Raw genomic sequence first — 16,651 nt, 5'->3', positions numbered from 1 at the left:
CTAATATGATTATATCCATGATTTTAAAGTCCCACATGAGACAAGGGTAACAATGGGCTGGAGCCTGTTTAGATCTAATCTGGACATTTCCTCAGTCTATTCCAGCGCTAACATACAATAACTGTTCAACAAACTGGGGCTGGAGCCGAGCCAGTTCTTTACATAAGTTTTTTTCCACTTTGCACTTAAGAAACAACCTGTGTAGCTTCAACTAAAGCCAAAATAATCTTGCCAGGCATGAACATATCTGTCACAGAACTGGTTTCTTCCCAGCGTCACCCAGCATAGTGGAAATAGTACCCTGTGGTGGGTAAATCTTTACCCGCCATGAAGTCGATTCCTCAGATTAAAATTTAGCATTAGGTAATAACTCTAGGTGGACCTCCTGTTGTGTTACGTGTTTACATTCCTGTGTGAGGCTGAGCCCTGATATAAAATAATGCACATGTAAGGCTTTAATAACACAAGTGATCACTGCTGGTATGTGATACAGTGGGCCCTTTGTGAGGGATCGTTTGCGATTATGCAACCTGATCTGTTTTCATGGTTCACAACCACCTCAGTGTTCCTGCCATTTAATGTCCCAGCATGCTCTCTCTCACTGAGCAAAGGCTTTATAAAGTGCAGGCACAGCGGGAACAATGATCCGTAAATCTTCAACTGGAACACTCCAGAAAACCCTAAGTAACAGTGACGAAGCGTGCTTCCATAGCGTATAAACACAGCGTTCCCATAGTTCACCACCAGACACAAAATATCAGCAGTCAAATCTCTTTCTTTATTGTGTGACATATCATCAAACGAGTTGTGCCAACAACAAGTCAGCCAACTGTTTGACTCACATACTCTATGACAATCATTTACGACCGAGTGCAAAAAGAAACAAAAAAAAAAAAGAAGAAGGAAAACCAAAGTAAATCTGTAGACAAACCCAACATGACTCAGAAATCTAAAACTACTCAATGGAATCAATTTTTAGCCAACGTTTAGTTGCTGTTTTCTGGATGAAAATGGACAATAAATAAGCACTCTTCATCGTTAGCATTCTCACTGGTTCTGCATTAAATGTGCGTAGAAGGCCATTTCCATTCAAACGCATGGGGTTACATCCAACAGCTTTGACTTTTTCATTTTCAGCAGCATAATAAAAACAGCTTGAACTCACTAGATTGCCTGTAACAGTACACAGTCTGCCGCACAGCTCACGTTTCATCTATACTACACATCCCAACAGGACTCTGCTATAGCTTTTATTAAAACTAACAGTGTTTATGTTTTCTTGAGATCATATCAGGAGCATCAACGGGAAAATGAGATGAACAGTGCGAATCTGGGACATAAACCACCCAGACATTCTGTATGTTTATCTAACATCAGCACTAATGTAATAGAATGACTAAAATGTAAATGAAATTGCATGTATTGATCGAAAGGTATGGGTGACCTCTAAATGTCTGTGAGTCATGTTTATTGTTTAAAATTCTTCCAAAATGTGCAATTTGTTTAGTAGATCAGATTGAAACTGCAGCTTAGCCGCATTTTAACAATAAAAGTGACCAAAAAGGTTGAGACTTAGTTTGTTGACATAGCTGAGTGCTTCCCACATTATTTACTGTTTTCACTCCTGGGATGTACACGTCAAGGCTAATCATTTATCTCTCCAACAAGCCACGAACAAAAGCTAAAACACACAATGTTAATGATCTCATAAGAGCACCTTTCCAATATGCAGTAAAAACTAAACATGAAGTAAGACTCAGAGTCAGGTTGTCCATGAGTTAATGACACAAGCACATGACATAAAAAGGTAAGTGCTTTCATTTTGATCTTTGATCACAATATACCCAACGACCACCTCTTTAGCATCTATTAGGACCAAAATAAGAGATCACATTAATACAAAATATGTATAAACCTTCATACATCTCAGGTTATAAACTTGATACAGGTATTAAACAACAGCATTAAGCTTCATACAACAAATAGACTGATTTCCTCCTTTTTGTGTCAGTGGTAAACTTACACTGCATTTGCTCAAATCCTCGAGGGCACTTTCTTGGCTACAACATCACAGCGGAGTTACAGTATAAAACCTTTTAAGAAACATATTGAATTTGGATGATAAATTATAAATTTCCACATTTACAAAATTTTGAAGTTTTTACATTATATACATAGACAGGTTCCTTTAACTAATCCCATGTAAGATGTGTTCTCTCAGTCAGAAACATATTCCTTGAAGGTGACAGTCAGACAGTTTGTGGTGATATCAGTGATGATGATATTTCCCATAAAGGGAGAGAGTTTTTGAACAGGTGCTTGTTTAGCCTCCTCTGTGGGTTTTACTGTCTCTGTTTCTGTCACAGGAGGAGTATCTTTGTCTGGTTCTGGTGCCTCAGGTTCAGGTTCAGGTTCAGGTTCAGTTTCAAGTTCAGGTTGAGGTACCGGCTCCAGCTGCAGCTCAGCTTCAACCTGCCTCTTTGCTTTAGGACAGCTGAGATCCATTGGCTCATCTTGGCTGCCCATGATCTCATATGTACATTTGTTGCTATGGCGTGAAGCGCTTAATTGAAGGTCCATGGGCTTATCCTGAGGTGGAGTTACCACAGTGCTGGGAACACTAAAGTTCCGCGAAGTCAGGTGGACTTTGGCAGCACTTCTGTCCTCCACAGTATCCAACAGCTTTCTCTTTCGGTCACTGGGAAATGAAGGGATCCTGAGCTGATCTGCAGCTGTAGGCGTTGGGATGTTTGTGTCTACCGTCCAAGAAGGAGAACGAGCAGTCAACTGCAGCGGCAGATCATCAGGTAAGTCAGCCTGACCACGAGCCACTTCAGTGTTGTATTCCTCCGCTGTGCTTGGCGATGGTTTGGAGAAATGTCGGTCCTTTGGGGAACACTTTGAGGGATGCTCTGCAGCAGAGAGGGGGCTACCATTACAGCTTTCTTTGGGGATGCCATTCTCTGGGTGCTCTGCTGGTTTGGTCCTGTGTGCTGGATTGTTCTCTGATGGTTTGGTGTTGTGGGGTTTCTCCTCCCTCGAGGATTCCCCGTGTTTACCCTTTATTCCGTGAACCTTGTTAACGTCCATATATTTGCTCATGACAATAACAATACGTCCATTTTTGTTTTTATTCTTGATTATCTTCATTTTGCTGCTAATAGCACTTGGTAGGGTGGCGTCCTTTGGGTTTGGTTTCAGGGCATGTTCGCTGTCGGCCTCCTGGACGGCAGGTTTCCGCGCCTCCACGGCCAACTCTTTGACCTTGCTCAAGCAGCCTGTGTCCTTGTCCCGAACCCACTTCTGCTGAAGGGCCAGAGGAAGGTTCCAGCCGGGATTTGTTGGTTTGCTGGCCCCTTCCTGCACTTTGACCAGCTTTTTGAGTCTAGAAGCCTGGCCGTCATACATATGTGGGTCAGGTTCATAGTGATGGTGCTTCTTGCTATTTAACTGATAGATGAACTTCTTCTTGCAGTTGGTTAGCTGGTCAGCAGGGACCTCCTGATTGCTGGGCTGGTACTGATGGTGCTTTTTGCTGTTCAGTTGGTACTGTTGAGGCTGGGAGCACTGAACCTGGTTGGGATCAGCCTTTTGGTTGTCTTCTGGACCCTGAGAAGTTTCCTCAATGTTTGTAGGAATGGTTGATCGTCGGGCAAAGGAGGGAACCTTAGAGATATAACAAGAAACAGGATTAGGTTTTTTTGTTTGATTTTTATCACAAAAATGTTCAAAAAAGTTGTTTTTTTTTTTTTTTACAAAGTCTGATTTACTTTTGTAATAGTTTGAAAAACCACCAACTTAGATTAGAAAATCAGTAGTTTTTTTGAAACATTTTCAAAAAGAATTGCATTTTTTTTCTTGACTTTTTATGCACTGACAGACTTGCTTTTTTTCCTCTCTTTATCATGAGTGAGCATATAGAAACTATTTCCCCCCATAGACTTCAGTGGAATCGGTATTCAACATCTTTAACAGGTTGACCATTAAAAAGCAAAATGATCTCTTTCTCCTGCTACATCGATCACCATTACCCACTGCAGAAACAGAGTCACTACCTTGTCCCTTCCCCCTCCTCCTGTACAGGCTGCTCTCACAGCCGTCAGAGGTGCACTGTAGCGGAACGTTCAAGACGCTTTGCTGATGACCTTAGGTCAGAGAAGTGCCACCAGACATGTCACGCTTTATTCCTGACACTGAACATGCAGCAATAAAATCTGTGTTCCCAACGTTCTTCCATGATTCCATTTTAACACCAAATCAAAATAACTAATAAACAGTGAGGTTGTTTTATTTTACTGACTTAAAACCAAAACAGAAATACAGAAAAATCAAAAACCAGACAAGCAGCGTTTTTCTGTTTTAAAATGCAATCTTGCTCTGTTTGTGTGATATTTGGATATTTTTGGGAAACTAGGACGATAGCTTCATGTTATAATCCCTCCACACAGAGTGGACCCACAGACGGGGGCGGACTTTTACTCCCGGACAAAAAAGAAGCAACGCATAAGTCACATTACTGATGAACCGGTGCATTGAAACGTTATTAATACATAAATAAATCAAAAACAAAATGGATGTTACAAAAAGCACACACATGATATGTGATCAAAGGAACCAGAGGTGGTTTGATGAATCTACTGGTGTTCCTCATTTCTTGTGATGAACTTCTGTGTGTGTTGACGGCTGCCGTTAGTGGCTAGCAGTATTATAACATTTAAAATAAAATTTTTTACTGCCCTCACAAAAGCTGTGTAATTGTTATTGGAAAAGTGTAAAATGGCAGAACTTTAAACATCTATTGTTTCTCACAACAACCTCACAGTTGAGAGTCAGTCACCAGTTTATTTAGATACTATTTGGACCATCCTGTTTGCTCTGACAGAATGTAACGTGCTTAAGTTTTTGCTCCAATTTTCCCGTGAATTTCCAAATATCCCACAAACGGAACAAGATTTTGCCATTAATATTTTAATTTTAAAACAGAAAAACGCAGCTATTCTGGTTTTTGTATTTCTGTTTTGGTTTCAACAAAATAACGACACCATTTATTTGTTATTTTCATTTGGTTTTAAAACAGAATAAGCAAAGAATGAAGGGTGCACGGATTCAAAAAGCTTGGACCATCTCAGAATGGAGAATCACATTTGGTTCCAAATATGGTTTGGACTGAGTTCTTCCAGACCATGTAGACTGATGCTACATTCAAATGGAAGATAAGCATTATATTTCAAAGTGACTCAATGTGGAAAAAAATAAACAAAAAAATCTGTCTTGAACATAAAGCTTTGTTCATCAACAGACAGCAAACAAGCTGGATGAATTACTCTGCCTTTGTGTTTTCTATGGTCAAGGTTTTACACTGACTGTCCAGCCGAGTCCTTCACCTCCGTCGTCCCTGAAAGTTACTTTCGTGACATACATTGACGACACTGACAACAAACCCAACCCCTCTCCTTATAGACAGCACTCCTCCCTGAGTGAGCCTCTTGACACAGACATCTCACTGTTTTATAACTGTTCTGTTACTAATGCATGGCAGACAATTACCTGGAGTAGAAGATGTTTGGGTTTTGGCCCCCGTTTATGATATCCCAACATCTGCTCCTGTCTCTCTCTGTGGAAAACAAAGGACAATTACAGTTTAATGTGCTGACAACATATTTTCCACACAACACTTCATGAATTATATCACAAAGACAATTACAGGTTGCATATTAAGAGTATTCGTTTCATTTCTTCCAAGGTCAAATGCAAGTTTTTCTTTCTTTCTGGGAACTAATGAATACCAGCACGTGACCCACTGGAAAGCATTCTGGTCCCTATTTGCATTGCTCTCCATGGTAATCAACCCCTTCCATATTCTCATTATCCCAGAGAAATTCAATTAAAGCAAGTGCAGGAAAAATGTCTGCCTGTGTTTTAAAAATTCATCTTACGTTATACCTCTGGAAAACGGCTCGTGGGTCTGAAATCACATTGAATTCACACAGATGGAGCTTAAAACTCACAAAGATCTTGCATTCTTGTGTAAGTAGTTGATGCTGCAGATTTGAGTAAAACATGTTTTTGAGCTGTTTTTCTTTTGTGGTGAGTAGCACAAGCAGCAGGCAGACTTTGAAATACAGCTTGCCTGATATAAACCTTGACTCATCACTGGCTCATAAATAACCAGCGATGGGTGAAGGCCAGCTGTACACAAGCTTTAGCACACATGCGTTAGCAGCGCCTATTACAGGCCTCTCGCTGCAGATGTTAAGACTATCATGGTTGCCAGAAAATTGCCACAACAAACACTCCTCATCGCTGTAATGTGCTCGATCTCGAACAGCGTCTAACGGGGTGACCCCTATTCACAGAAGATTTGGCAATTACAGGCTCCCTAGCCAATTCCCCTCCCCCATCCAGAGAGAGCAGAGAGGAATCCACACACAGAGCACAGGCAGCACTCCATGACCATCAGCACATTGCCAGAAACACACACACACACACCCAGCAAGGCAGGAAAGCTGCGGGGGGAATATGAGAGCAGTACACTAGAAACGTTGAAGAGCACTGTGTGTCAATTAGCCTTTTCACAAAAGCAAATTCCTTTCTGCAGCTATTATGTCTTCACTCTGTCTCATGAATGTCCTGCAGAGACTGTATCTCCAGGCCAAGACCAGTGGCTGCTGTGCATTTGAATCCATTAGCTTGATGAAATTGACAGTCCATGCATTTCAAAATGTGCCACAAACCTTACAAACCTCCAGGAAGATTGTGTAGACCAGTACAATGAGTTTGCTACCACAAGACTGAATTGCTTGACATATGCAATCCCTCAAATCTCTCATTCTCATATTAAAAGTCAGGGTGTTTTCAAAATATAGAAGAAATCCTAAAGATTGAGGATCTCTCCGGTGCTGACAGTGAGGAGAATCCCATTAGACAGCTGGCCAGACTCTTCACAACAAACCAGTGAGCTCCAGTCCCACCTACTGGTTCGGCTCTGCTATGAAGCGCCACCTGCCATGTCTCATGGCAACACATCAAAGTGTGAAAAAGTTATTCAGACCTTGGTCTGTGGAGGTCATTCTGGTGTTTGTGTATCTTGTTAATTTAGTAACGGCAGCTGGACTTGCATCTTTCATGTCCAGGATGAAAGAAAAAAAAAACTACAGGTGTCAATAATAGATGAGTTGAGGCCCTCGTGCAGCTACGTTTTGCTTTGCATTAAAAGCAGCCACTGACAGTTTTAATCCTCGTGAATTTTCCTATAAATCCCATTGCTCCATAAGCATGACTTTGGAATCCACCAGTACGTGTCCCCTAGGAGCAAGTCCTTAGGGAACACAGGGGGCAAGAAGGGGTGGTAACACTAGCTCCTAGAGCGCCCCTCCTTCCATGCCCTTATATGGCCATTGCTAAAGTAGAGTCTGCCTGCGGCCTTGTCCAGAGGCCACGCCCCCCTCTCACCTGTGCTGAAAGGCGACAAGCAGCCGTGGGTCAAGGATGTTTTCCTCTGGTTCCCAAGTGTTGTACCTAGAGAGAGCAAAGGGCAGTATGTCAACAACAACAACAAACAAAAAGAGCATTTTTCCTGCACGGAATCCCATTACCATAGTTTGTGTTTTGATTGATAAGAAAGATGGAAATCTAATATTCCAGCCTAAAAATGAAACAACTGAAATGCCTGAATTTGGGGGAAAAAAGAAAGACATTTGATATTGATCCTGCAGCAGCAGCATGAGGATACTCAAAGCATCCAACAAACTGTGTGTGTATGTGCGTAAAACACACACGCACGCACGCACATAGTCGGCCATTTTAGCACCACTGTCTCGTAAATTCGCTGGCAGAGCAGAAATAATTAAAACGGGATTACATGGCTGTGCCTCCCCCTTCCCTCGCATAAATTAGTGAAGGCATCCGCGGACACACTGAAACACATACCGACCGCGCTCCCGCACACACGCGCGCACGCACACATGCACACGCACGCACAGCCTATGCGCACACCCCCCACCATTGCAGGGTAAAACATTTTTTTTTTTTTTTTTTGACGTGATCAAGCTGCATCCCTATTTTATTTTGAAGGTTTTTATTAATAAACTCCGTCACACTTACTTTGGAGACCAGCCTCGCCACTTGACCAGGTACTCGATCTTGCCCTGTGATAGTGGAGAATAACAGCGGTGTTATATGGGGGACATGGGATTAAAGGTGATATTGTTGCATTGGTTACTTTATTACCTTTCGTATGCGTTTTTTCTCGATGCCCTCCACCGCAAAGACGTGCTCTCCGGCGGCGGGGAGCTCCATGCTGGGCTGGATCCGGAGAGCCGGGGAAACGTCGCTGCGCACCGCCGATGTGATCCGCTCAGTGATCCGATCTATTCCTCCAGTTTGATCCACATCCAACCGTATCCCCTCCACCGTGCGTCCGATGGAGCTGCCTCTGCACCCACACACACACCAGGCAGTGAGCGGGCATGCAGATATTCAGTGAGTGCGGCTGCAAGCAGCTCTTCTGCTGTTGGAGCCTCTGCTCCGCGCATGACGTCATGAAATGGGAGGGGGGAGGCTTGCAGAAAGGTTGGGTGGACTGCATGAGGAATATTTGAAAATTCAAATTATTCTCCTGTCTCATGGCAAATGCATAAAAAAAAAAAAAAAAAAACTAAAAAAAAAAAAAAAAAAAAATACCCATGCAGACATTTTGTTTTTGTTTCCACCACAAATCCAAAATCAAATCATTTAGCTTTTACAGCCAGTAAACTGGTTACAATTTATTCAAGTTCATGCACATGCACACAGTCATTATGTGGACTTTGAAAAGGAAGGTGTTTGTCAGCAGTTGTGTATATTTAAATAAATACATTACACACACACACACACATATATATATATATATATATCCATGCATGTGAAAGAGCGGGACTGTATGTCACGCATGCACAACCGCCAATAACGGTCTTCCCCCCAGACTTGCATAACACACCAATAAAACTGTATGCGTTTACGCCTTTAACGCACGTGGTTTGCACAACCAATACTGCCATAGTCTCTAATGGAGGAGCATGCACTGCTTGGAAAAGTTTAATTTGGAGTCCTCTCCTCCTCAGCAGCACATATTAGTTTACTTTACTTTTTTTTTTTCTTCATCTGCTGCACACTGCGCTTTGCAAATGTAGGTCACGCGCACTGACAGTCAAAGCAGCACCATGTCCTCTGGGCTCACCTTGGTTTGGACTCATGGTTGCTGTGCAGCTTTGAGTCAACCTGTGGCAGGTTAGGATAGAGGACAGCAACCATAATAGGTTAACATATTAGTCGTAGCTCGTCCATTCTACTTTAGAACAGTTTCAATCCCAGCAGCATGAACTGTATTAACTGTGAGCTTGTATTATGTGCTGTAAATGTCATCCACATTAAGTCAACAGATTTATGGAGACTTAATCAGAAGCAGAAACGAAAACGCTCGTCTGGTGCGTAAAATTGGTTTTTCACCTCTGAACGTATGACCCTAACGCAGATTATCATCATTAGTCAGTAAGTAGGACAACAACATTGCTTCTGAAACTGTAATTTTGTAAGAAAAAAAAAAAGAAGAAAGAACAAAATCAATAGAAAGGCTTGAATTGATGTTTTTTTTTTTTTTTTTTTACGCCTAAAATAATTCAGCACCACAAGGGTTAAAACTGCAAGCAGAGCGGCAGCAGCCAGCCTATTAAACACAGGCACGATATATCTCTGCCCTGCCATATAAGGTAATGGACCAAAAGCGGCGAAATACAGCGATTTGCCTTCGCCAGTTCTCGTGTTTGAGTATTAACATTGATTAAAGATGTTGTTAAGGCTTCGTGCGTCACGAACGCGCTCGGTTTGCGTCGCACTTTGAAGCACAATTCCCGTTTTCCCCTCGTGCCCTTCATGCGTGGTCAGGGCGCGTGAACGCCCTGCTTCCCTAGCAACAGCGCGAAAGGAGCGCGAGGCAGCAGAGAGAGAGAGAGAGAGAGAGTTTGTCAACAACACACACACACACACACACACACACACACACACACACACACAGTTAGTGAATATATTTGTGCCGCCATGCTCTCACTAACATGATCTGTGTGTGACGGGATGAATCTCTATAGAAACACACACACGTTCACCCTCAGGTGTGGCAGCATCACGTGCTGGAGCTGTTTACACACCAAACACCCAAAACACTCATTATAAAGCATTCTGCGTGTGCGTTGATGTAAACCGACGTGTGCCTTCTAACCTGCTGACACACATCAAAGCTCCTGTAACAGGAAGAATCATCAACATCAACAACTTCACAAGAAAAAAATATGAAAATCCTAATCAATTTATAGCAGCTTTTTAAAAATGTTAATTTTATATGCGTAATAAATCCATTCAATATATACTATTGGTGGTTTTTTATTTTTTTATCCCCACGATATCTTGTGATCATCTGAAGACGTTATCATCTCCTCATCAAACCGTTCACAGGCGTTAAAAGATAAGATCCAATTGTCTGTAAACTTCCGCTCCACGCGCGTCCTCTGAGGAATGCGCTCAGGTGAGCTTCACGCACGTGCTCACCTGTGATTTCCACACGGAAATCCAGCCGACATTTCCAACAGGAATAAAACACCCAAAATGCCTTACTTTTGGTTCATGCTTTGTGTTCACATTTTATTTAAGTATTTCTTTAGATGATTAATTCAATTTAAATCCGATTTTTTTTTTAATGCACTTTTCTTCTAATCTACATCAACTTTATATCATATTTGAAGAAAAAAAAAAAAAAACCCACTCACATTTGTAGAGAATTTGTGTGAATCTGTGTGCAACAACTTTCCCACTTTCAGTTCGTCCTTGCCTCTGGCCATCAAGGTCAAACAAGCTGTTATCTAAAACATGGGGATAAACTCAGGGTCAGCCTGGCTGTTTTTTAATCTCCTCTGTTTAAAAAAAAAAAAAGAAAACCTCCTCTCAAACAACATGGCGTTATTTTATGACAATTATGCCTAAAGCTGTACAAAATATGATTCAATATTCAGTCCAAACAGGTGATTGTTTGTTGTGTGTTAAAGTCACAATGGTTTGTGCTTATAGCTCATCTTTATGACTTATTTTCTTCAGGGCAATATTAATTTCTTTAATTCTTTCTGTCTCTCACACACAAGCAAAAGTGGCCTGTTCACTCACTAGAGACTATTCATTTAAATGATGGCAGAGGAGAAGAAAACAGGCCTTCTTCGACAGGAGATCAGCCAATGAGAGGATGGAGAGGTGAGGAAAGAGGAGGTGTTGAAACAAGAGTGGATGACGAAGGCTAAAATGATCTGGTTCTTAAGGGATAAGCTGTTCGTGACTGTATTTAATTCCTTTATTTCAACAAGAAATTAATGAGCAGATTTGTTTAAAAGATGGAAAAAAGAAAGAAATGCAGGAAGAATTACCAACATGAGGTGGCCATGAGCTCCACCGCCTCAAGTTCTGTTTAGTTTTAGTTCACTTTAGCCTTTGTGATCCTCTTTTTGTTTTTCTATGAGTCTTGTTTAGTTTCCATTCTAGTTCTTGTTTCATGTTTTAACTCTTGTCTTTGTGCGTATGACTCCACCTTCCAGAGATGTCAGTGAGTTTGAGTGATTAACTGCCTCATGCTTTGCACCATCAAGCCTCCCTCAATACTCGGCTGAGTGTTTGGACACATGCAGAATGATAACTGGATCATTGTGAATGTTACCCTGTTCATGTGCTGCTGGGTTTGGTCCTTTGCTCCTGGTTTTTCTTGTGCCTCTTTGGGTTTTTGTTGGTTTTGATCGTTAAACATGGGCAATTATTATGAACGCTACGTCTCAATCTCTTCATGTACGTGCCTCCTCCACCACCAAATCTCCGTATCGTGACAAATTGTGTGGACGAGCACAAACAAAAACTCAAAGATTTACATCAAGTGAAACCCCATTAACAGAGCATACAAATGTTTCCATTGCGTATTGGCGACACATTTCTATATTGAAACGTCTGAAATTCCTCCTCATGAAAACGTAAAAACTTTTTAGTGATATTTGAGTGTTTTTTCGAAATTCAGGTGTTTCTATTATCAGTTCGTATTGCGCTATTTAGATTTTGCACATTTCCAAGAGTAATGGAAGCACAGCTCATGACACCTCTGAAAATAAGAGCTTTTAACTTTAGTTGCATTATTAGAAATATCCTGTATTTCGTATACAAATGAGCCCATCCAGGATAATGAGGCTGTGAAATAAAAAAAAAACTCCAGCTTCAGGTGCTGCTAACACAGAAATATCTCCCTGTCTTTGTCTGGGCTGACACATGTTTAATTAGGATGATTGTAACAAAAGAAAGCTATTAGGAAGTCATTCATCTGGAAGCAGCAGATTTTTTAATGTGCTGTGGAGATCTTTGGGGCGTCCTGAGTATATGTGAGGCAGGGGGAGAGGAAATTCCTCCTCCAGTGTCATTGTCATGGCCATTGTTGCACTGAGGTGACAGGTCTGCAGAGGGGCTTTCCTCTGCCAGGGTGGGTGGGCCCCAGGTGCCCCCCCCCCCCCATACTCCGACCACTCCACCCCCCCCCCCCCCCCCCTCCATCCCATTCCTTCCCATCTCTCTCCTGCACCCTATTGCCTGCAAGGCAGCCGTCGTGTGGGGTTCATCCCACCGCCTCTTTGATCCCCCTTCGACTACCCCAGGAGCTTGAGAGGGAAGTGGGGGTGCAAGGAGCCTGGGAGAGATGAAGGGGAGGGGAGGGGGGTCATGTGGAGCTCCAGTCTTGGAGGGGGTTGGTGGGGTGAGGGTGCAGGCCAGAGGAGTAAAAGGAGGAGGAGGAGGTGCGGTGGAATGCTGGCGGGTCGTGTTTGATCACATGACCTGTGGATACTGTATTCCACGCCAGACGAGGATCTCCATGTCTGACTGACAGAGTGATGGTGCACATCAAGCACAGTGCTTTAAAATCAGAATGCAAAGTGCACCTTGGAGTTACTTTTTTTTTCCACCACCATCAATTATGAAAACTCTGCAGCGTTTTTGCAGGCAAACACAATAGTACGCCTGGGCACAATAGGCAGCGCACAATGGCACACTTCACAGAACAATAGCTGAATAATCCACAGAATAATTGTGTGGATTTTTCTCTGAACGCATGCAGAAATGTTTCCCTCTGGGTGTTGGGATGAGATGTGATGGTGTGTTTTTTTTTTTTTTTTTTGTCGTCAGACCTCACAGAGGCAGCCGCAGCTCTTCTCAATGTGCCTGTGACCCAGCGTTCAGATTTAGCTCCCTCAGTCTAATGCCATGCTAATGATGAGTGACACAAGCCCTTATCCTGAGAGCCATTTTCCTCACCATCCTGCACTCCCCCCTCCCCTTTCCAATCCTTCTGGGAACAGCTTATTTGCCTGTTTTTAATTGCATTTTAATTTACACGTTTAAAGCCTTGAAGCACCACAACTGAGTAACCCTTTTTTTCCTTCCTCTATATTTCTTTATGCACGAGTAATGCAGAACTGCAGCTTTTTAAAAGAGTAATGGTGATCTATATGGAGTAACCAGAGCTTCCAGACTAAAAAGGAAAACTGCAGGCCGTGGCTAAAAAGAGGTGCGGGTTCCTCTTTCTGAGGTCAGCACCAGTTTAGGAACAATCAAGTGTCCTGCAGCAGATGGAAACATGAAGTGAAGAGGGCCGGGTAGCCTGCAAGTTGATGATGTAAATGAAGAGACCATCTCTCTTATCAAAATGTAATAAGAGGACGAGTGGACAGGGAGTTGACATATAGACAAGTTTAATGTGCGGCACTATCTATATGGAAATTCAGCCACACAGACATTCACCTTTGGTTCTGATTGGATGTCAGCAGAGCAAAGAGAAGAGAAGTGAGATAAAGCCAGCTTTCTTCATACTTGAGCAAAGAGCACTGCCAGGGATTTAGGATTTGTATTAAATTTGGAGCGATAATCAAACAACAATGAAGCGTATGCTCACAAACTGCCGTCCTCAGCACTTTCCAATCACACCATAAACAAAGACTTCGCAGCTCAATATTATCTATTGTTTCCTGTTGCAAGTTCGTCATTTCCCCTTACACAATGAAATATTAAATGTCCCCCCCCCACACCCCCCCTAAAGCTCTGCCTGTTTACCCTTTTCTGTTTTCACATTTGCATACAATGCCTCAACTGTATAGGAAAGTTTTTATTTAAAAAGCTGTAAAACCCAGATGACTGAATAATCACCTCTCACTCCCACACTGACAGCCTAAGGCGAGCCTGTCAGGACTTGGAAGAGTGTGTGCTTGTGTGTGCGTGTGTGTGTGTCAGTCATCACCTTGCCACTCTTGAGCGTGTGCACTATAAGCACCATATAGTCAACATATAGGAACTGTGTGTGTGCACCACAGGTACTGCACGTCACCACATCAGAGCATGCAGAAAGGCCTCTTCCTTTGAGCACAGCTGCACAGGCAGCTCTTTGTCTGCTGCATGTCCTGTACTGTCCTCCTCCTCTGATGTGCATGAGACCCTGCGTTGTCCTCACAAGACATTTGAAAACTGACGCCGAAAACACAGAAACACCACGTAATCTAATTTTGTGTCAAGGACTCGTGCAGGTTTCAAAGAACTTGCGCGGACATGCATGAATGCAAAGATGAAGAAAAACATACACAAGTGAAATACTTGGTCAGATGGACTGGTTTGAGGAACTTAAACCCCCCCTAAAATTAAAAAAGAATAACATATGGACAAAATAACATACACTTACATATCTTAGGTCTTCTAAGCGGAAAAGCAGGGAGAACCTACAAGCTCCACAGAGAGAGAAGACAACATAAATTAACATCTGAAAGTCAAATTAAAATACGAAACAAAAAGAACTTCCATAGTGTAAAACCTGCATTTTGGTTGAACCTTCATGAGGAATGCAGCAGCTTTAAACAGTAATTATTAACTAATCCAGCAGTAAAAAACTCACATGATCATGTGTGCAATCTATGTAAACCCACTTATTTTCCTTGTCATCACCATAAACATTATTCTTCTGTTTCAAACTTATCTGTATTGTGAAAATATTTAGAGAAAAGAAAAATCCATGTGAATAAATGATTCTGACAGTAACAAACCTAAAGGAAATTTGTCAAAATGAATAACTTAGAAGAAACTCAAGGATTTAATATCCAGTTTGCTTCTGCTCACACTCTATTAGAAGACCTTTAAACTCCAAGTCATTACAAATGTACTGTAATTTATTATTACAATGGACAATAACAATAATCTAAGCCTTATTTGGAATTCATTTTAACAATTGTGTTTCAGTAGAGTTGCAAATTAGCATTTTTGCTAACTCGCGCATTTACAATGTGTAATATATTTTTTTTTTACATTTGTTCATCAATGTGCACTGTACCTTTAAAAAAAAAGAAAAGAAAAAAAGCAAGTCTTCTTAGAGAAATGGATATGTGGGTTTTGGATTAATAAACAGGGTACACGGAGTCTCTGTGCAAATCATTACACAAAAAAGCCAAAACAAAACCTTCAGGGTGTGGATCAAAAGAAACATTCAAAGACTAGGAAACATCTTGAATCCAATTTCAGTTTCAAGCAGATGGGTTTTTGTTTGCGTTCAGTCATAATCTAGTTTTAGTCAGGTGGGAAACAGTGGACGAAGTCAATATTAGTCAACAAACATAATGTTAGTAACCCTTTTTGCCTGAATTTCACCCACTGACTACATCAATACCTCCCGTCAAACAACATTTAAATCTGTAAAAGTTCAGTGTCAGAAAAAAGGTGAAGAATTAGAATTAACCCGACTGACAAAACACACATGTTCTCTAAATAAGCATGTTACTGCAAACCCTAAGATTATTCCGCTGCTTCTTCTTTGTTGGTTTAAGAGGCACAAAGAAGCTTGCTCAGCTTACGCTGGTTAACTCATATGTTTCGATTCGATATGGTTTCCCTGTAATATATCTCTCTCTTGTCTTCGTGTGATGGTTATTTAAAGGGAGGCCCATGGATTTTCTCCCCCACATAACATAATGGCAAATCAATAATAGCAGAGCATTCAGGGGAGGGAGGGCTTTTTCATACAGCAGCCTAAAGGATGGACCGCTAAATTGAACTCGAGCACTGGTTAAAAAAAAAAAAAAAAAAAAAGAAGAAGAAGAAGAAGAAACATATGATGGATAGTGAGACGGCTTTTGAAAATGCAGTAAATGTTAAATCACGGCTTCTGTTTGGAGAGTCAGGAGATGTTTGTTGTGTCAGATGTTTGGACTTAGAGTAAAACCACCAACACCTATCCATAGTGTTGATAGATCTACTTCTTATAGGTACACAACAAATGTTTTCTACGTCTGAGAACTGAAGAGGAGTGGGAATACAATTAGGCTTGTTTTTTTTTCCACCACTAAGTGTGTCAACCAGGAGACAACTGACATCATTACTGTGCAAGTGGAGCTGAGTTTCCATTGCCAGGAGACGTACGTGTGCGCGTGTGTGTGTGTGTGTGTGTGGAGGGGAAGGAGGAAGACGGTTGTTATCATGACTTATGGATTGGACAGCAGTTTCCTACTGGGCAGAGAAGAGATGGGAATTGTTAGAGAGAGGAATGCTGGGCTTTTTTTTGCTCAGCCTGCAGAGG

The 16,651-nt window shown here is 41.8% G+C and overlaps 1 protein-coding gene across 1 annotated transcript; it reads right to left on the bottom strand.

Moving 5' to 3' along the window:
• Positions 1-865: 865 nt before the first annotated feature.
• Positions 866-8,526, bottom strand: cbx4 (chromobox homolog 4 (Pc class homolog, Drosophila)). The gene is made up of 5 exons (XM_028455904.1): positions 8,230-8,526; positions 8,104-8,147; positions 7,453-7,518; positions 5,548-5,614; positions 866-3,666 (listed from the first exon to the last, which is right to left on the bottom strand). Exons 1-5 carry the CDS (start codon positions 8,296-8,298, stop codon positions 2,218-2,220), a joined length of 1,695 nt encoding a protein of 564 aa, XP_028311705.1. The 5' UTR covers positions 8,299-8,526; the 3' UTR covers positions 866-2,217.
• Between the last annotated feature and the right edge of the window lie 8,125 nt (positions 8,527-16,651).

This window comes from Gouania willdenowi, chromosome 8 (assembly GCF_900634775.1).
Source record: "Gouania willdenowi chromosome 8, fGouWil2.1, whole genome shotgun sequence".
In the NCBI taxonomy this organism is placed as follows: Eukaryota; Metazoa; Chordata; class Actinopteri; order Blenniiformes; family Gobiesocidae; genus Gouania; species Gouania willdenowi.
This window is presented reverse-complemented; position numbering and strand designations above follow the sequence as displayed.

Coding starts and splice junctions, on each gene's coding strand:
- cbx4 (XM_028455904.1), bottom strand. CDS start 8,298: ATGGAGCTCCCCGCCGCCGGAGAGCACGTCTTTGCGGTGGAGGGCATC. Junction 7,519..8,103: donor TGGCGAGGCTGGTCTCCAAA/GTAAGTGTGACG, acceptor TGCTCTCTCTAG/GTACAACACTTGGGAACCAG. Junction 5,615..7,452: donor CTTGTCGCCTTTCAGCACAG/GTGAGAGGGGGG, acceptor TGTTTTCCACAG/AGAGAGACAGGAGCAGATGT.